This window comes from Parambassis ranga, chromosome 2 (assembly GCF_900634625.1).
Source record: "Parambassis ranga chromosome 2, fParRan2.1, whole genome shotgun sequence".
NCBI lineage: Eukaryota > Metazoa > Chordata > Actinopteri > Ambassidae > Parambassis > Parambassis ranga.
Window position 1 is genome coordinate 11851495 of NC_041023.1, and position 27532 is coordinate 11879026.

Below are 27532 nucleotides of genomic sequence, written 5' to 3' on the forward strand. Positions count from 1 at the left end.
GCAGGCTGATTAGGTCTGTTTCCCATAAACAGCAGATGAGTGTACCCAGCTGTCATCCTGGCACTACGCTGAAAAGCAGTCATATGTCATTATGAATGAATGCACAGCAGTAACACACACATGGGCTTAGTCATTTAAAAACTACTTTATTTCCATCCTTTCTGCTGAGAAACATAATCTTAAACTTTAACCTTTTACAGAGCTTTTTCTACTGCATCAACAATAACAGGAGCAATAACTTATGTAAAATAGTCTTTACAGCAAAGGGATAGAATTACATAATAAAATACTGTACAGTGTTTCGCACACAAAGTAAGCACTTTCAACATAACAGTATTAGTTTCTCTAGAGGCAGACACGTACATGTGTGAAGTTGATCACTATGGTTGGAAACAGTGGTTTTACAGAGGCTGTCAGAAAAATATAAAAATATACTGTGTACTAAGAACATATTTAGAGGGTGAGGCATGGATTTGAATGTGAAGAGCAGCAATTTAGGATCATAAATGCTTATTACATAACCTGGAGAAACACACATAACAAGGATAAACTGGTCCACGAAATAATGGGCAAAGACGTGAAACATACACAGATCCTTGGATAGCGTTTGTCTCTTAACTGGCTGGCAAAATTTCCTGATTTAAACAACCCACTCAATATTGCTAAACAGCAACTTTTGACAAATAGAAACCAAAGACGTATGGAGGTTGCAGGTTTTTAAAAGGTTTGGAATTTTCAGAGTTCCCCGATTAATCTCTGCCTCAAACGCTTAGCACATAAGACGTGAATAATAAACATTTGTATTTACAGTTTCATACAGTACAAACCAAACAGATTAACCGTGGCTGGCAAATCCTACTACATTCATCTCCCCAGCATGGCATTTCCTGCATCTCCCCTTAACAGTGCACTGACTTCTGCAGCTCTCGTCTCTTCGGCTGTGGCTGCATTTTGAAGACTTTTACAATCATCAACTCATCTGCCCTTAGAATATCTTTTGCTTGTAATAATACTTCTATGGTATTATGTCATTTAAATGTAGAAAAGAGTGTGTCACAGCAGCTACAACAGCAATATGGTCATGTCCTCTTCCATTTGCTTGTCATCCGCCTGCTATGTAGACAGTCCTCTAGCACTCGCGGTGGGTTTGTCATCCTGGCCTCGTCGTGTTTGGGAGCGGACTCTTCTTAATCCCAGTCTCTCCTTGGTGAGGTTTCCAGTCAGAGCGGCGTCGTGCACCTGCTTCATGTTCTCCTCCACTTCAGCCTTGGCATGTTTCAGCAGGTCAGCCTGGCCCTGGATGGCAGGAATGGGGGGGGGGGACACAGGGGTTAGAGTAGTAACAGGGAGCAGAGGGTAGGAGAGGTGAAAAAGAGCAAAAAACATGAGCTAGACTAACTAGCTAGCAACCAGAACATGCTTTAATTGGCTAGCCCTAAAGCTGTTTGGGTTTTTGAAAAACTATGAGTATGTAATGTGAGTCTGCTGCTGACCTTAAGGATGGTGATGTTCCAGCTGAAACTCTCCAGCGCTCGGCTGACCTTGCAGCCTTTCAGCCCCTCCTTTGTCGCCAGGCTTTGCAGTTTTTCATGAAACTCCATAGCTAGAGCAACAACATAAAACATGCAGTGGATAAAAGCCATTTAATTATGAACGCTGGAATTATTATTATTTTTTTCTTACAGCGAAGAATGCTTTACACATTTCTCTTATATTACAGCCCAAACACTGCACCACTTGACTACTGTATCGGCAGCACAAACAAAACTGAATGACCTTAGCTTTAGAAAGTCACTCAGACTTGCGCACACTATAAACTGAGGAAAAAGCCAGAAGAAAAACATCTCCACAAGAAGCCAGGGCTGTGAAAAGTGCCGGATTGTCTGTATACTTTGCTGAGTGAACTGGAAGTGAGCAATGCCAAAAATCATGCAGGACTCCTGCTGTTACTGTGTGTGATCAGGAAGCATTCAAGTAGTGAATCACTGTTCCTGCAATATGACTGTCAAACTGCATTAAAATAGTGTTTGTAGTTCAGCATTTATGATCGTAGATGGTCTCTGAGCAAGATTTATCCACCTGCAAAAAGTACTCCATCACCAGGAGATCTCATTCTTCATCCTGCATGTTTATGCAGCCAGATGCTTCACATCAATGGGGTTCAATTGCCAAAATCAGTCTCATATCAATAAATATTATTGTACACTTCCAATTCATCTCACTTCATTTAGACTGATGTTGACATTGAATCATTTACAAAACTCACACAAAAAGACAATGAGAAATGAAAGTTAAAAACCTTCTGATGATTTTCACCAAAAGAAGAATAAGTAATAAAAAAAACACATAGGAATGATACGTATGTAAAATCTGAGAGACAGATGAAGAAATATACAGGGAGAAAGCATGACAGCATCAAAGACGTCAGGCCATCAGCTATAGTTGAAGTGTGTGCAATGAGTTGTGTGTTGTGTGTCTGGCTTCCTCTGGCTGCCCCAGGCCACTGTCCCACTGTTACCATGGAAACCCGGAAGTGGGTTAACATGGGGCACACATCACTGTGAGCCATCAACAAGAGCCCAGACATTAAACATGCCAAGTTGTGGACCACACACACACACACACACACAGAGGAGAGAATAAACAGATTGGGTGCAAGTATAATTCATCAAAACCTCACAATAACACATCTCTGTCACTGAATGTCTGCAAACATGGACACACACATGCACATACATATGTTGTCACAGCTCTGCATTCACACACACCTACATAAGTTGCTTGGATAATAACATTTACTGCATGGTTGCTAGGCAACTTCAAGCCTACGTGCCAGTGTACTGTGTATGTGTCAATGTCCCTGTGAAACCAAGCCAAGCCAGGGGAGGGAACAATAATTCCAAGCCAATACTGGGTCAGTGTGCATACATAGACAAACACAAACTGACCCAGAGGCCAAAATAACCTCCAGTTCCAGTGAATCAGGATGCAGCAGGCCTTGAATCACCTTCACTTCCTGTCCTTTCCCTGAACTTTGAACAGTTCAGATAGGAAAGGTCTGACTTCCAGTCTTATGAAGAAACAACTGGGCTATGAGCATCTCATCAAGTGTAAAACCTTTACTTCCAGATGTGACTCTCAGCCCTGGGGAATAGCATCTGATCTACTGAGGGTAGGAAAGGGCCCAAATTAATTAAAAAAGTGTCTCAGTACAGTAGCCCTCATTGGCTCTTCCAAGTGTGGAAACATACTGGGAGGACAATTTGCATTCCCTTGAGAGTTACACCATCCAAACAATTGACTGAGGCCCTGTACCCTGAATACATTGAAGCATCCACACACTGAATACTTGTCCTCATTGGGCTGATGAACTCCATTTTATTTGTGGTGATCTAAACCTTTCAGCCAAAAATAACTGTTCTCATCATCTAGTGTTTCTGGGAAGACATGTAAAAGAGGAAATTAACACCTCTGAAAATCTTTCATTCCCGATTTGCCACAGAGATTCAGCTTCTCAGCTTGCTGTAACGGTGTTCCAGGGTGTGACAGAAGTGAAAACAACTTTAAGCCTTCAAATAGAGATGATGGCGAAACAGCAGTTTTTTTGCTTGGTGTTAATGTTGCAAACAAGTTATAAAGAGAAAGATCTGAAAATTGGGCAGGACTTGTGGTTGTATTCCTCCATGGACCAATCAAATTGCAGTTTGTATAAATATGACCTTTGACCTTTCAGATACAATGTGTAATTATGTCATCATTTTATCTTATTAGACATTTGTGTCTATTGGAAGATGCTAAAAGCTCCTTCTTCGTGGTAAAGTAGGAGGGTATATCAGGTGAACACAGTGGGTTCTGAACAAGTTCAAATCCATATTTCTGATTGACTGCACAAAGATCCATGTTGTCCATTTTGCCAGTGCTGAAATGGGTATTAGCGTTTTGCATACAAGCTGTATAACTAATCTTCTACCTTAGGCCACAAGCGTAGGAAGTGTTTTCCTAATGTGGCCCTTTAACACACAAGTGCATCCTGATACCTAACTGTCTTTTCTCCCTTGGTGTTCTCGTCTTCCTCTCAGCTTCACCTTTAGAACATCCATCTCCACCATTCATCTTCCCATGGCTTTTGCCTCCCACTCCGTTTCATCCCTTTGCTCTGATGTAACTGCCAGACATCCATCTCTGCCACCAGCCGTCCCATGGCTCCCTCCAATTGACCCAATTAGGCCTCCTCACTGCCTGCCCCCTCTTCCCAGACTGAGAGGTGGACCTCCGCCTTGGGATCACCTGATCACCATCTTTACTCTGTACAAACAGGAAAAGCTTTGTTCATTAGATCAGGCCCGAGGCTCTCTGCAGCAGTTCCTTATCAGATGAACGTGCTAGCACTTGGTCAACAGCACCAAATCTTACACAATGTACATGTGATTACACATCAAATACAAGTGTGTGCTTCTCAGCAGCAAGAGCCTGAGCTGCAGACTTACTTGCAACGTGGATGAGCATGTCACATATCTTTTGAATCAAGCCGAGGCCACCAGAAAACCTAAAATAAGGTCTAGCGAGGGACTGCAATGAGCTGTCTGGGAGCAGTCTACAAATTTATAAACAACATTCATCTCCGACAAATATTCTCTTGCTCTCTGCAGTAGCCCCAGCTGAACCATCATCTCCTTCGTAAAATATCATTTCTTTTCTAGTTTATCTCCAGTTCTTCATTTTTGTCTTTTCTGCTCACACTTTTCTCAAGGGTGATGTTGGAGAAGATGAGAATTTTGCACGCAGTTCAACCCACGGAGCTCTTATGAAACACAAAGATGTTTAAACATATGCCCCAGGAGTTCTTTTTTTGTAAACATGACTGCAGCTTTTACAATACGACTCATCTATATATACTGTGAATGTTTTTACATTTTTGCACCAAGCTGCTTGTTAACACTTCTAAATGTCAATCATACTGTCAGCCAGGAGCTGAAACAGGGGGGTGAAGGAATGAGATGTGAGTGTGTGTGTGCTGGTGTGTTTGAGGGGTTGTTTATCACCACTATGACAACAGTCTGGCTGACTAATGTTAGATGACCCAAGGGGCCATGCCGAAGTAAACAAACCTCTGCCAAAGATCACAGAAGCGATATCAGCAGGTCAGATTGTGTGCCCTTCACTTAAGAGACAGAAGGGTGATTGACGATGGGAGTCAGGCCAATTCAAACCTCCTCCATCCAAAACATGCAGATGAAGAGAGCCAACAAGAAGTCTCATCCGACCTTGTCTAACACTGTGATTAGACAGATGTCTGCAGAAGATGAAATAATAAGAAATTAAAGTACATGAAGGGAAAGGAAAGGAAAGGAATCTATATTGCAGTGTACACTGCTGAAGAGGCTGTGTGGGAGTTCTCATGAGTGGAAAAGGAATATGGGCATAGCCTGGTTTCTACTCATTACACACAGATCATGCTCTACATAGCAGCATTCCATATACACATACACACAAGCATGTGAAAACACACACACACACGCCTACACACCTGTTGTCTGTATATGCAGGATCCTGTCGTAGATTCCATCGGACAGTTCCATCACAGCTTTGCTTGTCTGGACCATCTGCAGACAGGAAAACATGTATTAGCATAAAACACACATACAGCTCCTAGCTGGCCAATAAACTTATACCATCTCGCTTTAAATTTACATACCAGTTTTATTATCTGCTGCAAAAGAGAAGGCTAAGATCAGTGTAAAACAGAGACATGCATATTTCCAATTACATAAAAGGCTATTTTGATGTTCTGCATAATTGGTTGTACAAATGTTTACACTGTATCGACCTGTGTATACAGGCCTTCATAGAGACTAATGTGACAGCTCTTATAGGGTAATGGCACAAAAAACACACATATACACACACACAGGGTTGACATGAGTAGCTTCTGCCTGATTAATTCTGCACCTCCTCTCACAAACCCTGCTGGGACATGACCCCTCTGTGGGAAAAAATTCTGTTCAACAAATAAGGGATTAACTACAGTACACTCATATGACCAAATCCAGTTCAACACACACACACAGACATACACACTCATTCCCATTTCCTGTCTCTGTTGCCCCCCCACCCCCACCCCAGGCATCAGGATTGAGGTGTGGAATCCATTTAGCTGAACAACATTTAAATCTATGCTAATGGTATTCAGCACCAGCGTGAGCTTTTTTCAACTCTGATCCGTCTGGCTGGAAACGGAAGTGGATGAACATGCACACACAGAGACACAAATGAACACACACACGGACGTTCTTACTTACTTACACATTAACGCACAGATGGACAGCCATGTATGCAGATGCTAGATGCATAGCAGTGACAAACAACTGTAGTTAAATTAAAGTGTCACGGATAACACACCAAAACCTAAATCATAATTTAATAAGATTGGAAACAGATACATTTGTCTCCACTGTAGCGTGCTCTTGATAAAACCCAGGAATTCATTCACAAAGCACATACACTCACACATACACATCACATATGCTCTCTCTAGTGTTACAAAATTGCAATTCGTACTGACTGTCCATCATCCTGCTCAGGAGATTCCTGAAGAATATCTAATATGAAACATGGACAAGTGCACTTTGAGCAAACATCAATTTAAAAAGAAATACTGCAGCAGCCAGGCAGATGACAGAGAAAGAGGTTTGATATTCACTTTAACAGTGAAAGACAACAATTTCACAATCCTGGTCCACAGCTGTGCAAAACCTACTAATGTCGGACAGCCAAAGTCCAACCAGACCCAGAGGGAGAAAGGGGAGGCAGGGATTAATGGGTGAAAGACAGAAGACATTGAAAGATGGAGACAGGGGCCGAAGGGAAATATACTGAAAGCATAGACAGAAAAAGGCGATGATGTTTCATCCATGCAATTGTGACGTGAGCCAAACTTTCTAAAGCCACGCAAACACAGTTATTCACCCAGCATTACTGACTGACGAGTTAACTAACAGACCAATTGACCCATGTGCCCCCTTTTTTCTCTCGTTCTCTTTCTCTGTTGGTGTTTATTTCCACGGGGGAGGTTTTCTTGTTGGCTGTAGTTATTTTTAGACATTACATAAATTAAAGTCTGTTAAATAACTTTCCCTTGGTCAATGCGGTCTATTTGGGTTGAAACACACAGCGAAATTTAGGCCAAGGTGAGGATGTTGCTGATGTGTTTATGAGGCTTGTTACTGCCAAAACAAAGGGGGGGGGGGGGGGGCAGCATCCGCTACATAACAATGAGAGGTGACTTTGTGTTTCACAGCATATTGGCTAAAAAGGAAGCTTTTGTTTGGAAGGGGAGGGTTTTCATTGTTAGGTCAAGGAGTCAGATGCTGGGAGGTGACCGAAAGATTTATTATATTAATTGGTTTTTCCTTTTGATTAATTTTAGATTCATCAGCCCTGCCTAATGTGGCGAAAACCAATAAGAATACTGAAGCCCATAATGCAGGACTATTAAAGTCTGCAATGTTTGGAGATTTTAACATGGAGGTTTGACTTGGAGCTTTTAGAGTAAACCTCAGTGACCTTTCCACAACCACGAATGCTGCTGAGTGATAACCAAAGTGGACGCCTCTAAATCGGCTTAGCTTTGCTCTTTTCCTCATCATATTCTGTTTCTGCCCATCAGAGTTCACCTGTAGACAAATGTCATACACACTGCCAGGATAGGGACACAAAAGTTTCACATTCTTGCTTTAACTGTTTCCTTCCTCACCATTTCATAGGTAGCAATGACCCTGCGAAGGACATCTGGCAAAGGTCCCTGGGGCTCCAGGATGGGATAGTGGTCCCGGAGGTCAAACAGAAGTAGAGGCATCCCCTCTGGTCCTGACACCCTGGAGCTCAGAGCCAGTACGCACTGCATGAGGTTGGCCACAGCAGACACACCACAAAGCTCCCTGAACACTGCCACTGAGTTCTGTTGCAAAAGAAAAAAGATGGATGAATTAAACTGAAAACATGATTATTTTAATTCTTTTCCCCTGTGGAAGAACTGAGACTAACATAACAGAAATTGTGAAATCTCCTCTCTGTTGTCTGGTACCTGATTAACTTTCCATTTCTGTCTCACAAACACACACAAATACACACAGGTAATCAACAGTGACTCGCACAGCAGAGCTGTTTGTCTTTTCTTTCAGCTATTGATTGCACTCCTGCAGCTGTGCAGTTGAAGTAGTCTGGAGTAAAATGGAAGAAATCAAGGGACGGTGGTACCACATTCTCAGCACACTGACAAAACATATACTGTTTTATTGCCATAGGTTGACACCAGCACCAACAGACCAAATCGCTGCCTGACTAACAAAGGTTAGTTCAGCTATTAACAAAAGAAAGACACCTGTCCTTCTTTCTGCTATTTCGTTTAATCTTTTCAATTATTTAAATATTGTTTTTGTGCTAGAATTACAAATGTAATGTTTAAACCAAGCTAATAATAATCATATCTTTTCATTTAAAAAAAATCAAGATTATACATTATACAAACTGCCAGTAACATAACAAGCTAAAGAATCAGTTTTATGCTTCCTCACCTGCATGTTTCCCCTCAGGTCAGTAGCTTCTCTCAGCAATGGAGAAGCCATCTTGAAGACCTCATCTACACCCCTAACTCCCAAGTCCCTTAGGGCTGTGTACTCCCTGCCTTTCCGGGCCTTCCGCACCGAGAGACCCCTTTTGTGAGGTTTTCCTCCTCCTCTCCGATTTGTAAGGGCCACGTGGACAAAGAGCTTAGCAAATGGAAGATCCTCCCCTGTGAGGGACTGGAGGGGTACATGTCGATAGCCAGGCTGGAGGCACTCCAGAGGTATGGTATACTGACCTGAAATTACATTCCAGATGTGAAAAGCTAAATCTTTGCAATCAAAGTCTGTTGGTTGTTGCACCCACTGACCTATAAATTCATCCCCTATGAAGTCATCATCCAGCACCACAAAGCGGACCATGGCAAGCTCAGGCAAGTTGATCTGGAACTCAAAGCTCTCATCAAAGATTGGGTTGTCCCCATTATGGGTCACGGATCTGGTGCGGCGCTCAGCACAGTCTGCAGGGATGCCATGGATCTCCACATACACGTATGGGTCCACAACATCCCCTTTGGCCTCAGCTCCTCTGGGCTTGGGAAGGTTTTGGCCACTAATCACCTAAAAAAAGAGTGCTGTTATTTATGAATTTTGAGAACATAATTGGTTGCAAAGGCTCCCGTCCATGTCATGACATGTCTGGATGTTACTAAAGACAACCAGACTTTTCACTTTCACCTCTCATTAAAGAATACTGAACAGTCTTGAGAGCCCTTCAAGAAACTCTAACCCAACAAAACAGTCCAGTCTTTTGATCTTGTTTGTTTTGACCTCTGATTGGTGGTTAACCTTGTTCATCATGAATCACGGTCCACATGATTTCACCTACCTTCACATGAAGTAGCTGTGGAGACACACCAGGCACTGTGTCTCTGGTGTCAGCGCTGAAATAAGACACCTCCTGCCGCATGATGGCTGGACGCAGTACATAGCCACAGCTCCCATTCTGCCTGAACCAGGCTGTGTTCAGGTCCATCATCAGGCCTGCTGTCTGAAAATTCATGGACACAATCTGACAACCGCACTTCCACAGGTCCTGGGGGTTCATGTTGCTCGAGTCAATACGCATAGGGCTGGGGTACACCCGTGACAAGAAATGCTTGTTGTGGTTGACAAAGTCACCAGGGCTCTCACTAGCAAGACGCACAGCCAAAGACTCGTGAAAGGAGCACAGTTCCCAAGGATTTTTGCTTTTGGATGATGTTGGAAAGTCAATGAAGCGGACAGACTGGCAAAGAGTTACCAGGTCAGAGAGCTCTTTCAACAGTTGGAAACAGTTGGGAGGAAGATGAACAGGATTTGACTGAGTGGTGGATGTGAAGGAGACACTTTTTTGCATTATGTCCTTCTCACTTGTTCCAGACGTTGCTACTCCACTGTTGGCAGCTTTTATCCTTTGGCACATCTCTGCTCCTTCATCCTCCTCACTCACCTCGCCATCCTCTCCATCCCAACCCGGGCCCAACTTTTTTCCTTTCAGTAGGATTCGATGCCTCAGGGCAAGTGGCGATGGTAGGTACACAGCCCCTTCATCTGGAAGATCTGCGTACAGCCTCTCACCAAATATCCTTATGAGATGCTGGCACATCACTTTCTGCTGTCGCAGTGAACAGTGGTTTTCAATACACAGGATTAACGGAAACTCTGATGCCACAAATGCGAATCTTCCAATTGCTTCTAACACACGTGGCAGAGATAATGGTGGCGAGAGCGTGTGTCCAGTACACACCACTGGCTCCTCATCAGGGCCGTCCCAAACGTCCACCTCCACACAGCGGCAGCCCATCTTAAGGGCACGGATGTAACCGGAGACATCAGAGGGACCTTGGAACTGGTCCTCTATGAGGTAGGTATTGTGGGAGGAGTTTATGTAGTAGTGCGACAAAGGTTGGGACATGTCCTGACACACACGGTCATGCTCCGGGTCAAAGAGGTGGCACTCTGTAGATGTGAGGTAGCTGGTGAAGCCGTCCAGTGACAGGTATCCCTGCTGCCGTCCCTCCTCCGATGGCTCATGGGTCTGAATGAGTTTCAGACTGGTTTCCTCACACACCTAGAGGAAAGAGTGAAACAAAAAGTAGTGATGTAGTAGAGCTGTGTCTCAATTCATGAAGGTCCAATTAATTTGTGTTACCCACCTGAGCTGTGCCCTGCTCAGCTTCGATGAACTTTATCAGGTCTTTGGTGTCCAAGAACTCCTTGTTGCTGGAAAACTGCACCAACAGAAAGTAGATCTCTGGACGTGTGCAAAAGTCATGAAATGCCTCAATGAAGTCCAGCTTGGTGACTTGTTCTTGTCTTCCTGTTAGCTTTGTGGTTTCACTGTGCTCTTTTAGTCCAGATATATTATCTAGTGTAAGCCCACACATCTTCTCCCTGACTCTTTGGAGCTCTTTAAACCTGTGCTCCAGTTTGCTGCCGCTCACCCCAGGGTTCACACTCTGTATCAACTTTACAGCTGACTGCAAGCGAATCCCTTCCTTAATGCCCTCCTGTCTGTCCAAATCAGCAGCAGAGGAGAACAACCGCTCCAGCCAGTGCAGACGAAGACTGTCCTGACTGCTCGCAAGCATGTCGAGGGCATGTTTCCCATACTGCATCAGATACCTAGTAGATGAGAGAAGAACAGACAAGGCCTCTGCATTAGAACTGAATGTTGTCATAATACTGAATCACAAACATTTTTTATTTGAGGCATTTTGTGCAGTGCCTGAAATATGAGGTATAATAACTTCAGCCGAACAAATACTTTGAAGTCAAAACATATTTAATCACACGGCTCTTCATAACAAAGAAGTCTCAAAGATATATATATGATATATAAAAAAAATCAACCCACATAATCTCACTCTTCATCTTTGTACAATCAATACTGAAGAAAAAGGAAAATATAGGTATATTGTTGGACTGGCATGAAAGAACGATTTAGATTATCTTGATTATATTTCCTGCACGACGAAACCTTTATTCAACCACAAATTAGATCTCTGTCATGACTTGTTCACCTTGACGTCAGTCAGTCAGAACACCAGTGAGGACTATATGTCACTGAACACTGGATGGAAACGTGTCTAAAGCTCAACAAAGCTTTATTTTTATTTTATTTATTTTATTTTAGATACTGTATTAATCCCAGAGGGAAATTCTTTACGGCAGTGTCATACAATGACTAGCAAGGCGCGCCACAGGCTAGGGTGAAGTGTCTTGCCCAAGAACACACAACAGCGACTAGGGAGGAGTTGGGATCGAACCACCAACCTTCCGGTTACTAGACAAACAATAAAATAACAATAAAATATGTTTAAAATATGTTTAGCTTTTTTCTATTATATATCCATTGTTTTAGATCACACAATAGGAAGATGATCCAAGCAGCCAGCAAATCAACAAACCAGTGTTTGTTCCTTTGCACCTGCTTCTTTGGTAAAGTTTGAAATATGGACAAACTTCACTGATCAATAGTTCATAAGAGAAACCTTGTTATAACACAAATGCAATCTTTTTACAAGAGCAGGGAAAAGCTTTTTGTTTACCTTTCTATTGATTGGAAGAGGCATTGTTTGTGTTGACATGAGCGATTTATATTGTGATTATTTCCAACTCAACTCTACAGTTGTACTATAGAATAACTTACTCCAAGTTCTATGTTCTGTCATACCTCAGGCCTGTAACCCAAATGTTAGCCACTTCGGCAGAGTTAGCCACCAGATCCAAGCTTTCATATACTTCTCCATAGATGATGGAGAATGCACAGTCCTCTGAAATCTGCTCATAAACACCACTGGTGCGGAAGGTTTCTGTGTTACGGCCTGTTCGTACCTAGAATCAGAAAACAAAAAACCTGCATGAGATACAATAAAGATAAATGGACTGTTGTGTCCCGTGTGCCTAAGGGTTGTAAATATGTTCATTACATTAGTCAGTCAGATCATTCAACCAGAATGGGGAACACTGACCTCTCGTATAGAGGCCAGACAGATCCGAGCTTTGTCCGACTCCTTCTTGGAAGGCTCCCAACACAGAGCCTGGAGGCCAGCATCCAGAAGGTAGTAACGCTGGTAGACGCGTGAGTTGGGTCGGATTTTCTTCAGCTCGCTCCCCTCAACCTGGAAACAGGATAAGGATGAAGTCGTCACCCACTGACTCTCATTGCAGAGCTCAGTCCACTTCACAGCTGAACACGCTCTGCTGAATGTTTGACAGGATCAGAAGACTTTGATCTTCCAGAATCCCTCGGTGCATCTGTGGCACATTAAATATTTCATGCACAGGTATGTAAAGCTTATATTTTATGTAAGGGGTCACACAGCTGCTGACCCACCATAGAGTGGATACAATCTGCAGCGCTGCTGATCTTCTTCTCTGACAAACTGCTGCTGAAGGACACAGTCTTCTTCCTCTCCCGACCAGCACGTGATCCATCCTGAAAAAGGAGGGAGGGAAGGATGAAATGATGGCACAGATAAAGGAGGAGTGGGGTGTAGCAATAATAAGAAGTGGAATGCTTTGGAAGAGAGAAGCAGCGGTAGGCAGACAGTGATTCCTCTGTTGAGTATATTCTTTATTAACATTTTTTCCAGTCCACAATGGATCTCAAAGGATTAAAAGGCATATCAGCTTATATAACCATACATAAACACAGATTATTTGGTCTACCATGAGGAGTCTCCTCCTCCCAATCTGCTAGTTTTTTCCTGATACCATGCTAAAAGCCTTTGCTTGCCCTTGCCCTTCACCATTACACCATTAATCATACCTGACTAGACAGAGGCAGCAGGCTGCAGCATTCTAATTCCGCCCCTCCACAATGACAGTGGCAGGCCCAATCAGTTTATCTGTGCACGTCATTACAGCTCATCCATCTAAATTTAATGGCCAATCAGATGTCACCCCCACAAAGTGCCTCATACTAAGATAAGAGCACATACTATGTGGGCAAAGTTATTTAATTACAGGTATAATAGTTCTGATAAAATCAAATCAAAGACTTCATCAAGGCTAGTATAGGGTAGGAAAACAGAATTATAGCTGATTCAATGAAAACTCCGACATACTTAACATACCTGTTTCCTATCTCAAGGCATATTGGACAAAATCTAATTGGTAGTTCATAGTTAACAGAAGCAGCTGAGTACAGAGAGATTATGTCTTTATGTGTATTCAAAACATTCTCATCATGTGATATCTCAGGAGTGCCTCAACAAAATTTGGTACAAGTGAGTCAAGGAGAAGCCTGCTATATTTTGGTGGTCAAAGGTCATTGTGGCCTCTCCAAGCATGTTTATTTCACACAAATGTCTGGCAGGATAAACCTGAAGTGAAAGCTTGTTATATCTGTGAATGCTTATCACGGTCTGATTAATCTCTGCTCATCAGCATAACACTGATTCAAATAAGACTTTATATGAACCTCAAGAGCGCCTGTGCCTTTTATGAGAGATGAGAAGAGGGGAGGGAAACCTTATATGAAAGAAATCGGTGGGATATAAAAGGCAAAAAGAGATGAGAGAGAAGAGCTTTGAAAAAAAAGACCTGAGCTGTGTTTCACTGAAAGAATATGAATGAACACATGGAAGAGGCAAAGAGGATGAAAGTGTTTTCCTCAGATGGTACGGAGGGTGTCAAACCATCACAAATCCTTGTAGAATCAATCACCTTATTAGAATGGAGAATTTCAAGTTTTTTTTTTCAAGCTAGAGTGATGAGGGAGTGCACTAAAAATACCCCCAAGTCCCTCAGGGCTTGATAGAGTTAGTGCGAGGGGTTGTGGACAAGACCACCCTTCCAATCTCATTGTGAAAACTTTGAAAGGAAGAGACAGAATAGGAAGGTGTCTGTCCATTTTAGTCTCTTATAAAGCATTTTATGACACACTATAAAATGCTGACATGTAATTGATCTAATTGATTTTGTGTTCTCATTAAAAAAAACTGCTCCCTAGAGCGCTGTAGCAACACCTCTAAATTTAACTCCACCTCAAATAGAAAAGCTGTCAAGTAGGAGGAAGATATGAAAAGCAAATTAGGCTTTTATATTATTAAAAAATAATTTATTTTAAAAACAGCACTCTAGTAGAAATGTTTATAAGGTAATAGGAACTTCACTGGCAGAGATACAGCTACACATTTAGCACCAAATGATTCACACTTTCCTTTTTTCACACTGTGTAGTGACAGGCACAGGAGATTAATGCTGGTGGCCTCAATCTATATGTCTTCCTGTGTGACTGTGTGTGTGTGTGACATTACTACTAATGGTCCCTCTGTGGCTTTAACAGCACCCATCTCTGTGCACACATCACCCAGTTTAGAAATCCCAGGTAAATAACACTTTCTCTACTGACATTCACTCACTTGTAACAAACACAGCAGCACTGATAAGAAGTTTTTTTAACCAAACTAATAACGCTCCACTCGTATAGCATTCAACTGCCACAAGCTGCAATAGAAACGCCAGGACTCTTCTGGAGGCATGCTCAGCAGTTGGGATTCAATTATCTTGTGTGTGGAGGCTGTCCTGCATGTTCACCTCTGTTTGCCTACGGCATAAATAACTGATGGAAAGAGCAAGAGAAAGAGAGAGATACAGAGTTCAAAAACACAACCAAACAACACTGACGTCACTGAATAAATTATCCTGGCAAGATAAAACTAGAGGGCACATATTTCCAAATAGATAACCACCTTAACAAAACCCAAATATATTGATTTTTCTATGCAAAACATACTGGTGAAGGAGATTAGAGTAGCTGTGTCCACATGCAAGATGAAGCAAGTTCAGCTTCCAGCTCATGGTAAGATTCCACTTCCATCTTTCCTTCATCTCTGCACAGTACATCTTCATCACAAAGTTTTCTCACACAGAGTAAGATGAGTCTCCAAAACCACCACTGCACTTCAAAACAGGAAGCAGCCTGTCAGCCCGTCGCAGAGAGTTTCCTGTGGCTCTGAGAGCGAAGTGAAGTGACAACAGAGAGCAAATGAAAAAATGTTGTAACCCTCAACCGTCTTGATGAGTATTGGTTATTTTTAGATTTGACAGACTAGCAAGTGTTAACATGTCTACAGTTTTGTTAATGAAACTTCATCTGCTATACTAGCAGTGTACAGAAACATGTTTTTTTCTGTGCACTTGTTGAATATATTTTAAAGCAGCCAGTGACTCCAGCTAATATTGAGCAGCTCACATTCATTTTTACACGTTTGATCGGCCTTGATATATTCCGGGCCAGATGATGCAACGTTGGTATCTATAAGGTAATCACCAATGGGTTCTCTGATTCTGTTTTTTGTACTTAGTTATTTAAAGGGTATTTTTTTACACTGTCTCCTGTTAGAGCCAAAAACAATGTGACTGAAAGATAATAAAGTTGTTCTAATATTTTCTTTTGTAATGCTGAAGGGGAGCAAAGAGTCTGTTTTCATTTGTTGGAAATGTACAAAAGATTACCAAAAAACTGGATGATTGTGTGACTATGAGATTACTGATGTCCCTGTTAGACTGATTGAACAGATGGACAAATGTGGTGAAGGATGGAGAGTGAGAGAATTGGGAAACTGTGTGGCAGAGCACAGTGGATGCAGTTATCAGAGAAGGACACACACAATGACAGACAGACATCACAGAAAGTACAAATTTAAGAGGGGAAAAAGGAAAAAGAAAAAAAAGAGATGGATGCTTTTTGGCTGATTGCTGTCTGTCTTTAGTGTAAGAGGCTGGTGCACTTGGTATTCTCCTGTAGGCACCGGCACATCCTTGTGCCTTCATTAGCCAGCTCACATGCATGTATAATATGATGTATGGGAGTGTGAATGGATGCAACAAGCTTGCATCATTAATTAGGGCTTCACCGAGTCATCAGAATCAAGATGTAGGTCATTAGTGGATGTCGTCTTTGATACGTTAATTAAGACACAACGAGAAAGAAAGACGGTTGTTACTAGGTGAGAGGAAATAAAGAATAGTGGACTGAAAATTAGACAGGAGTGTGAAGAGTCATGCCTGTGGTCTTGTGTGTTTGACAGTAGATGATGGATGCTTAATGGCATAGTTTATTACAACAGCCTCTCACCCTGGAGCACACAACACCACCAAGGGGGGTTATGAGGGTGATTTATACTAAAATGTGAGATGACGTATTGCATGTGCTAAAAAAAGGCCTTCAGAACACAATGTAAGGAAGTGTAGGCCCACCATTAATAAATACTGCCGGACATCAGACGTTGAAAATATAAATAACAGCATATAGTTCCAGGCACTTATCCACCACTCTTAATTAATGCACAAGGAATAGGCTATCTTACTGTGGGTAACCATAGCAACAGTGGTGATGCTTTACATGCTGTCAACAGTTAATTCTCAGTCATCACACAAACCTGAACACAGTTTAATCAGTCCTGTCAGCCCTGGTAAAAGCAGGGCTGACAGTGAAATGATAAGTCAAACACTCACAAAGGCTAAACAGAAATGAACTCCAAACAAAGCTAAATGCAAACATGCGCTGTAATTGTGTTTGCATTTTGGTTAACGCAGTGTGGCTATCAAGGGTAAAACTGGCCAAAAAAAAGTCTCCTTTCGAGATGAATGCATATTTAATTCAGTTAAGACATCAGCTACCAGCTACCGGTACTGGTACAAACCAGATCTTTAAATGTTAGTTGTCATACTACTTGTCATACAATATTTGAAAGCAAGTCACAAAGCATGATGACATTCTGCATACGATTTGTTACTGGATATTAGAGATAAACCGAGCAGACAAAGGACTGTGTGGTCAGGCCTTTCTGTCAGCAGCTCGAACTATGGAAACGGTGAATGTGCATGATGTATGCATTGTGGTAAGTTTTCACAGTAACTCAACTGCTCACTCTGACTGTAAACCCCTGCCCTTGTGGCAAGTAGAGCAGCAGATGCTCTTTTACGCTTGAAACCTTTGAAGTCCCATGTGCACACAAGTACGTACACACAAACATGCATGCACGCCACACAAAATGAGGCAAGTAAAAGGTCACCTTGTCAGAGAGATAACCACAATTTCAGCTGACTAACGTCACAGATGCATTTAACGAAGATAGTGGGGAAACTAAAACCAAGAACAGGCAGTTGGAGACTTGAGTCGGGAATGTGGGCAAGTGTTCAAAGTGCAGAGAGGGGCTTTCTCATGCCTCAGTGATGACGTCGCTGAAGCTTACTAACTAGGCACAAACTCAGACATCCATGCACACATATCACTGCAAATGAATGGATGGATGGATGTTATGAACGTAGAGTTGTATATGTGGATTCAATCAGCAGTAGGGCTCTGAGCTGTGTTTCCTGTGGCTCCATCACAATCAGTGAGAAGGTTGACCCACTCCCTGCCAGGCTTATACAGTCTGAAGTGCTTCAAAGCAGAACTAAAGATGTTGATTTGAACTGTAGGAGATGCTCAGGGCTGCTCTGAGTCAAACAGTTAGTTCCTGGTTGCTAAAGCCTCTGGCTAATTCTGCTCTCTACAGAATCTAAAAAACACACACAGGGACACCCAAAATGCAGACACACATTCATTACACATGCATACTGATGAAGGTTCAAAACACAAAACAAACCCTCACAATCTGTCCAGCAGTTAAGGAGCATGGTACCCCTCTTTAAGAGAAGCTGGTGTATTCAGCCTTCAAAAAGTGAGCAGCAACACCATCATCCTCAGTCAAAAGGGTGACCACTGAGCTCCTTCTTTGTCTCAGGTAATAGTAGTATCCAAGTTAAAATCCAGATAGCAACATCTCTACTGCTGACTTCCCATGCTGAGTCTTCTTGATGATACCAGCAGCTCTATCAAGAGATTAGCACAAAAGACCTCTGTGGTTGTGTAAAACTACTTCATGTAATCCACCATCAGTGTCCCCTTTGAACCTCATAAAACAGAGACCATCACCTTGAAGTTCTGTCTTGGAAGCAGGAGGTTGAGTATTACCACTGTGTTGATTGTTCTTTCATCTCTGGTTGGAAGTTGAGATAGCCAATGCAGAAATGCACTATTTTTTGAGCCACTGCTGACTTACAATTTGTGAAAATTATTTACGTCAAACATTCTGTATAATCATAAGCACATTTCCCTGTACTATAGGGCACACTTAACTTAATCACCCTCACAAGATAAGCCAATTATATCCAGGCTCTAGTATCAAACTTTTTGCAGAAAAAAATGCCAAACCAACTATTTCAACAAGTCTAGACATTACTATGCATTGCAATTTATTTCATTACTAAAGTGTGTAAAAAAAAAACACATTATTGTTTTTGGTTAACAACAATAAACTATAATTATTTAGATGTGTGGTTTTCAGGAGACAACAATGTGCACATACACACCCTTTCACACAAACATAAACATGCAACCGCAGTTTTCTCAGTGTTATGGTGAATGTTGGCATGAGTAATAAGAGAACTGGGAAGCAGATATTTGTTGTGCCTCACAATATTTTTACTAGAAGGCAAGTCTGAGCAAGTGTGTGTGTGTGTGTAAGAGAGAGAGCTTGAAAGAGACAGTGTTGGGCTCTTAGTTCTGCATCTTCTTTATGCATAAGATTGAGAGGACAATGGACAGCATAAGGTTTACTCTGATTAAATGCAACCACAGGTATCTCAATTAAGGCAAACACACACACACACACACACACACTCTGGACATAAATCCCTGACTTCTGTTAAAACCGGTCTGGAATGTCATGTTTCCTGTTTATCTGCCTACATACCACCCTGACTCTTGTGTGGAATCCTGAGTTTAGCCATAGGGGCAGTCTAGCAAGCAGAAAAACATGCTACTGTGTTGACAGATGGATTCATAATACAGAGCTCCATCTTTTTTAAATCCTCAACAGTTTATGATTCAGAAGCACACTTGATGTGACTGTGACTGTGCTAGACTGCTGATTAGACACTGAGCATTATTGGCCCAATGTAACCACTGATCGAACAAAACATCACATCACCAAGTACAATAGCAAAGGAAGTATGTGAAGTGTGCAGTGTGTTTTCCCACGCTGTTCTGGCTGCATCACCAATGTTTGAAGTAAAAGCTGGGGCGAGAGACATCCAACGACAAGCACGGACACACACTAACAACACTCACGACCCCAGCTGAAACACCTGAACTCCACGCGACCAGAGTCTTTCAACATCCCCTCTGTGCTGTGTGGCCCTGCCCAAAGCAGGGCTGCGTGTGGGCAAGGAGGTGAGAAACACTCTGTTCCAGTGAAACAGAGAGAGTGACTTATCATCACCAACTGTTCATGACTTAGCAATAGCAATATTGCAACATGAACTGTGTGAGGAAATTGGCCAACAGGCCGGTTTCCTGTATTGCTGAGTCAATCTCATGTTGGAATAATCATGTCTTTGCATGCCGCAGCTCTGCTGACGAGTAATGCCTACAGATCAATAGGCCTCCCACATGCCAGAAGGCCAAAACAATAAAAGGACAAAGTCAGGGGACAAGTTATTGATTAGGTGTGTTTAATATGGCTTTAAATGCTGTCAAATACATGTGAAATCTACATTGAGATATCAATGTGTTGACATTTGCAGGCACAGGCAGTAGGACAGAGGAATCCAACTGTGAGCCACAGAAGGTGGAGTGGATGTAATTTCTCATTTTAATCAAAGTCTACAGCAGGTTGTTCCTCCTCTTCCTCTTTCTTGCTGATGAGGTGCAAATAAGTCACACTGCCTGCTGTACAAATCATATGACACACATGAGTACACATGACAGTCTCCTCTCTTTGATGTGACACTGTTTGTCCTGTGGTGCTTAGATACACAAAATGTTAAATTCCTCAACAGCACCGACAGCCGAGGTGAGATGAGGTGACTGATTATTCTGATGTTTGACACAGATACAGAGGAAGTTGACAGAAGGTAGTGTCCCAACCTGATAACAGTTGATTCTCAGGCTGCAGGTTGATTATATCCAGCAGTGTTAGTAAATTGCTGCCAGTGCATCTATGCAGGACTCCAGTGATTCAGGAGCAATTAAGTAATTACATTCAACTTGATGTGATATTTGTCTTTAGTGCGTGCTTCCGAGGTTAATTCTGGACTTTCTACATTCATTTTAATGTCTTCCTGCTTATATTTAAAAGAATACGAGCTGTTCTCTACAAACGGAAACAATGGCCTACCTTGATCAGACTGCTGCGTCGAGGGATCGGTCTATTTGCTGAATCTGAACCTGCGCTCTCCCACGTCGGGGACTCGCAGCTGGATTCGCTTTGGACCTTCTTGACGGTGTCAGGCACGCTGCAGTTGCCGTTTGACACGGGCTCCCCGCTCATACCGGCTGCTCCTGACGCAGCTTTCCAGCCTGCTGCAACCGGTGGACTGACAGCGCTCTTATTCTCTCCAAATTCGGCCATGGGTGGTTAGACACTGCTGGATTTCTTAGTGCTCATGAAAGCAGCGGGGTTCCGAAAGCAACAGCGCTGCACACTGACACAGACGTGCCATCGTGTGAAGTGAACGAACGGTAACTGCGCGCTGAGGAAACTTATCTCTCTCTCTCTCTCTCTCTCGCTTTCTCTCTCTCCCTCACACACACACAGGGGAGGGAGGCGACAGAAGGGGAGCTGAGCGACAACAGTGACCGACACCTTCCAGACCTTCACCGCCAGCACTCCAACAACATCTCCGCGACAGCTGGGTGTGCGCTTGCGTTCAGGAAATACAGATGCCACTGAGCTTGTCTGCTCCTCCTCCTCCTCCTCTTCCTCCACCACGGAATACAATCTAAATATTCACCCTGTGCCACAGAATTATGTAAACCGTGATGTTTTTCTTTCACTTTGTGTCCAGCTTCTGCATGCCGCCTCCTTATCAGAGTTCCGCTTTTCTAAGCGCGGCAGCCAGCAAATAAAGACATCATGTGTCACCAGCTGGGTGGGTGGGTTTGCATTCAGTGCGTCCTAGAATAAAGCCCGTTCGTGTCAACATACTTCCGATTAAAGAATGCGTGTGTAATCCACTAACGCTCTGCATGCAGTAGAGAAACTTCATGCTTGCCAGTTTGTAAAAACAAACCTTTACCAACCTGTTACACCAACCTGTTTACACTCCCTGCAGAAGTCTCTAGGATACGTTTTTGTAAATATTAACTTAAAAAAAACATTGTTAGAAATGTAAAAGCTTTTATACTTCTCACTGCAGATTTCCTCCCTTTCATTCTTAATGTGTAACATGCCAGCTGAGAATAGTTTACTACAGTGGCCTTGTGGATTGCAGGGTGTTTGTGCATGTAGTTGATAATATTTATGGCCTACTTGAAACACATTCCCAGCAATATATCACCAGTAAGCATTGTTTGATTGTGTATTGCCAAATGCAGAAATTAACGTATAAATCATTGTATCATCCTGCTGCAAGGTCATGGATTTCCAAGGGAATCTGGCTGTTTTTCTTTCATATTCCAAGTATGAAAAGGAGATTCGAGTTCATCTAGACAGTCTACATTCTCCGAGCTGCAGTGTTGTTAATATGTGCTTCACACCTTGTGTGATTAATATGATGAAGGTTTTTCAGTATAATTACCCTTTAATATAACATATAATTTACAGGAACCTTATCTGAAGAGGTGAAGGAGAGACTTTTCCATTTCATTATCGGCCCTGTATTATTGTAATGACTGCAATAAAAGCTGCACACTGGGTGTCATTGCTCAGAGAACAGAGGCAGATTTCTGTAATGCAACTCAAATGCAACTCAAATAAAGGTGTCACACTCTGGTTATGTGACATTTAAGCTGAAGGAGGCCTGTAAGGACGAGATAGAGGTTTCATTTCAGGGTACAAATTACAATGTACAAATTAGGCTACATGTAAAAATACTCTAGTATTAGAAGGAAATAGTTATAGTCAGTGGTGGAAAGTAACTAAGTATTTGTACTTCGTTACTGTACTTAAGTAATTTTTCATGTATTTATACTTTACTTAAGTAAAAATAACAGTGCATACTTTATACTTTTACTCCATTACATTTTGCAGCTGTTATCTGTACTTTCTACTCCACTACATTTCTACAATGGAGTAGAAAGTGATTATAGTTACTTGTTACATTTTATGAATACAGTGCTGGTCTGATGTGAGACTCTGCATGGAGGTGGTGTCACGCTGCCAGCTGTGTTTCTATAATGAGCCTCAGTCATGATCCCGGTGCTCTGGTTCAGTTAGCTTACTAGTAAGCTACTGTCTGCTAACACAGGTCCATCCATTAATGTCTGATTAACATTAATCATACCATTAATCTACAGCAGGAATACTGACACAGTAAAAATGGCCTCATGACACACAGACATGTCCATCTGGGTACTGAAAATGTAAATTAACTACACATTGTCCATTTTAATTTTAAGATGATTTCTTTGGTTATTTTAACCTGATCAGATATGCTTTGCAATGGAAATCAATAATATACATTTGGTGCATGAGTACTTTTACTTTTGATACTTTAAGTACATTTTAAAGTAAGTACTTAAGACTTTTACTTAAGTAGGATTGTTGATGTAGTACCTCTACTTTTACTTGAGTATATATTTTGCTGGGTAATTGTACTTTTACTTAAGTACCAAGCTTCAGTACTTCCTCCACCACTGGTCATAGTATAGTTTCTCTGTGGGAGAGAACAGAAGGAAAATTGAAGTCCTGAGACACACATACAAGCACCTTAAAATGAGTAAGTGTAATTCATTGTTGAAGGCTGAACTCCAAGGATATAGGACAGATAAGATTCTAGAGATGTCCAAGTTTGGTTCACACCACTACTGAGCACACATCTCCACTTCAGTTTGGAGCTTATTGGATTTAAGGTTGTAATGTTTCATTTTGTAAGGTGGGTTATGGTGCAGGTGCTGAATTCAGATGTCAGATGATTTATGCTTAAAGCCATAAGTGCTGACTGCAGAGAACATCAAGCATTGCAGACATAAATACAGCCAGGCAGCTCCACTCACCACCATCATCTGTCTGAACTGAAGTTATTGGGTTGAGAATGTAAAACTTCACCTAATGTAAACACCCTCCTTTACTTAAAAGTTTAAGCTATGTATGAAAAAAATACCATGATTTGATTTGTAGCTTTCTGTGTTACATAATGTACTGCCTATACATGGAGGACAACAATAATCCTATAGTAAATCCTATAGTATTTCACAGTTAAGTCATGAATCAATTTGTCAGATTTCAATCAAAGATGGTCAGACAGGTAGAAATGGATATTCTGTCATCACGGTCCCTGACTTTTTCCTTTCACCCTTTAGCTGTAAATGCACAATGAATGCACATCTTAAGAAGAAATGGTACAGAAATTGTATTTCATTAATGTAATTTGCACAAACATTCCCATGGGCTCAAAAATCAGACAAAAAAACTCAAGCGTTGGTTTGCCTTTGCTGCCATCTAATGTTTGTCTTCAGAACTCACGCTGCTGGTGTTGGTTGAGATGAAAGTTTACAGTCTGCTTACCCTACAAAAGGTTAATTGAATGAAGTTTAATGCTTGTGATGTTAATTGATAAATGTGGACTAGACAGACACTATGGTGCAGTCGGGTAGTTTCAACAAACATGGACGTGCTGTTTAACTGATAGTGAAACCAAATGCAATCTGATCATCAATAGAAATGAGTAATAAAAGTCATTAAAATGATCTTGATCTTGCCATATATTATTGACTTTAATCAAGTAATAAATGCTTAACCACCACCACCATTGTAAAAAGCTATAACCATACTGTAAACTGCACAACTATTATCAATATACATTCTGTCAGTGTCAAATTGTATGTTTCCTGTGTTGAACAGAAATAAACAGGACCCATTGGTAATATATAGGTGAAAGCCTGATATAGAACAAAATATATAATGTGTGTCTTTGGCTTATATATGCAAATAAATAGTTGACTCAACTGATTTTAAAACTTAGTCATCCAGCTGGCAGAGGCATGCCACCCCACGGTTAATCCAGTGTTTCTGTGGCTTGTCAGAGGGCAACTCGATGGACATGACATAGTTGGTAGAGTGTCCGGTGGTGGACAAGGTACCTCTGCGAGCGCTGGTTTCGTAAACAGGGCACACGTAGATGTGTTCATGTAAAAAGTTAGCCATTTCTCCTGGCTTGAGCTTGATGATAGGCAAAGAGTCAAAGAGAATCTTGGGCAAAGACTCTCCGATGACCATGTTCTGCCTGTCCCAGCGTGCCCCTTCCATAAAAAGACCCCTAACATAAGCTCCATCCTCTGGCTTTTCATCCATGTGGGTCTCCTCTCTGGTTACCTGGAGCACACATAGCACACATAAGAATATTAGTATGGTTGATCCTTAAAATGATTGAAATTGAATATGGTTTAGGTTAGAAATATACACCTCAAATTCAAAGCCAATGTAGTCAATGAGGATGGTATACTTCCTGGCAAAGTTCTGAGACACTCCAGTAAGAAATAATTGTGTGAAATAAAAGCCTGAGAGCCAGAAGACTGTATGTGGGCAAGTGCATAAAAAATCAATGAAATAGATTTATAATAATCAATTGTGATGTCTGCTTTCACTAATATATACTGAACTGAAATGTTTACATGCACACATATCTACAGTATGCTAGTGGCCCAGAACTAATTAGTATGCACTACATTCCTCTCCACAGTCATTCTCCAAGTGTGTCCAAGGACTGCGTGACCCAAAACAATCATAATTCTTACTTGTAAGAACTGTAGCCTGGCTAAGAGATCAGTCAGTCCCCCATTGGCTTGAGAGAGGGATAAGACTTGGCTGCCCACATAGAGGGCACCTTGCCAGCATGCTGTTACAGATGTTCTCAAGTTCAGAAGACACAACAAGCTGGCCCTTCAGAGCTTTGTGTATGTTTACCAAGCTGACACGCACCACATCTGTTAGTCTAACCAAAGAGGACATGAGGGTGATTTCAGGGTTAATGGTAAAAGCATTTCTGCACAAACAGCTCAATAAACACAACTCCCTTGTTATCTGGTGTAATTGCATGAAAATTGATTACCTGTTGAAGTAGATGACCTCCTGCCTCAAAACAGTATTCATAGAGTCTTCATACATAACTGGGTATTTATCCATCACCATGCCTATGTCAAAGTTTGTAGGCAGCTTAGACAAAACGTCCTCTGCAAGCTCATCTACAACTTCCTGCAACAGAAACAAACAATGCAAGACCTTAGGCGTAATGGTTTCACCTTAATGATGTAAGACATAAATGTAAAGTCTTACATCCTAGGTGGTTCAATATATGCTTGTCCCATGTTGTCCACTATGAAATCCTGCACTGCTGGAACCAGTTTGTCTGGCCTGAAGCCCATCAATTTACTTCATTGTTCAGGCAACTGGTCTTTGTGGGGCGTTCCTGAATCATACAGATTCTTCCATTTGGAAACGTTGTTCAAAGAACCCCTTCAGGTTTGGTAGTTTTGAGGCCCTGACAATCTCTGACCAACATTTGTCAGATAGCCACACTGGAGCAGGGTTTGGATGAGGATCATCTAAAGCAATACCACCCGTTAAGAGAAAACGCCAAACTTGATCATTGCAACAAACAGGCTGTTTGCTATTTAAAGTATAAACACCAGCACTTTCACTGTAGCACTTTAACCTGCATTTTTAACACTTTGATAGCACACAGCACTTTAAACAAACATTTAATTGCACAGACAGAATAATTGCACACAGTTGGGTTTAGAGATCTTTTTTAGCTAGCTTAGGTGTTTTTTTGGTTAATGGGTTTATGTATATATATGTATTATGTTAGGTTTATGGTTGTGGTTTGGTTTATGGAGGTTTTAGAATAGTTTTCACTCATTATTACTTTTGATACATCCCTACTGAGTTTTAGTAGTTTTACCCAGTTAGTGATACAGTATAAAAGGAGCCTTTCCCCTTCACTTATGGTTCTGCTGCATGAGAAGAAATTGCTGCTTTACCTCGATTGCACTTTGCACTTTTTGCACGTGCACTTTATGAACTATTGAATTGAAATTAAAAAACTGTGGCCCCGGCAATTTTCTGCCTCTGTCTTTCATTGTACATCCTCATCTCACTTACTCCAACCGTAATTTTAAGGTCCCTTAAACTTGAACCTGATAAGATGCCGCAGGAGCTGTACGTCTGCCTGAAGGAGAACCTCAACAGATGGATCCAGCCTGGAAAATCCACAGTGAAGCAGATCTGTGTGATGCTGATCCTCAAGCAGTTCCTGTGGATTGTCAACCCAGAGCTTGAGATTTGGATCCGTGAGCATGACCCCACCACTGCTGAAGAAGCAGCCCGCCTTGCCGAGGTCTTTACATCTGCTTGGAAGGGAACCAGAGCCAACTACCTCAGCCGGGAGTCTCACCAAGCCCTGCCAAGTAAGTCCTTTGGGGGTGATACGGGGTATGGTCCAACTCAGGGTAACAGCAGTAGTAGGCCCCCTATAGTCCACCACCAGTCTCTCCCAGCTAAAAAGCCAGCACAAGAGGTCAGACGCTACAACTGCAATGAATTTGGTCATACTCAGCACTTTTGCCCAGCTCTTAAAACCAAGCACTTGATACTCTGTTCTGTACCTAGGCCAGCAGAAGTACAGGCAGGTCAGAGGAAAGGGCGCACAACACCAATGTTTGTTAATAGCCACCGTGCAGAGGCAATTTTAGTCTCTGGTTGTTTTCAGACAGTGGGTTTGTCTAGTCTCGTGCCAGCAGAAAGACAGTCCTTAGACAAAACTCTTTTAGTCTGCATTCACAGAGATGAGCATTTTGTGATGAGGAACTACATGCTCAGCCAGGCAAGAAAAGAAAGTCTAAGGACCAAAAGAGAAGGGACACATTTGCTGGCACACAAAGAGGGAATGAGGAGCTTCCCAACCCCCTTAGTCCTGTGGATTTCTGC

General features: G+C 42.0%; 1 protein-coding gene across 2 annotated transcripts; it reads right to left on the bottom strand.

Moving 5' to 3' along the window:
• Positions 1-130: 130 nt before the first annotated feature.
• LOC114450417 (inactive phospholipase C-like protein 2) lies at positions 131-21424 on the bottom strand. Of its 2 annotated transcripts, XM_028428512.1 has the most exons (12): positions 20783-21421; positions 12943-13044; positions 12578-12727; positions 12280-12440; positions 10760-11228; positions 9451-10674; positions 8933-9182; positions 8574-8860; positions 7754-7957; positions 5528-5603; positions 1494-1603; positions 131-1296 (listed from the first exon to the last, which is right to left on the bottom strand). In XM_028428512.1, exons 1-12 carry the CDS (start codon positions 21014-21016, stop codon positions 1114-1116), a joined length of 3450 nt encoding a protein of 1149 aa, XP_028284313.1. In that variant the 5' UTR covers positions 21017-21421; the 3' UTR covers positions 131-1113. The 2 variants fall into 2 exon arrangements, with proteins under 2 accessions (XP_028284313.1, XP_028284322.1); XM_028428521.1 differs by lacking the exons at positions 131-1296; positions 1494-1603 and adding an exon at positions 2403-4305 and having other exon boundaries at positions 20783-21424.
• Between the last annotated feature and the right edge of the window lie 6108 nt (positions 21425-27532).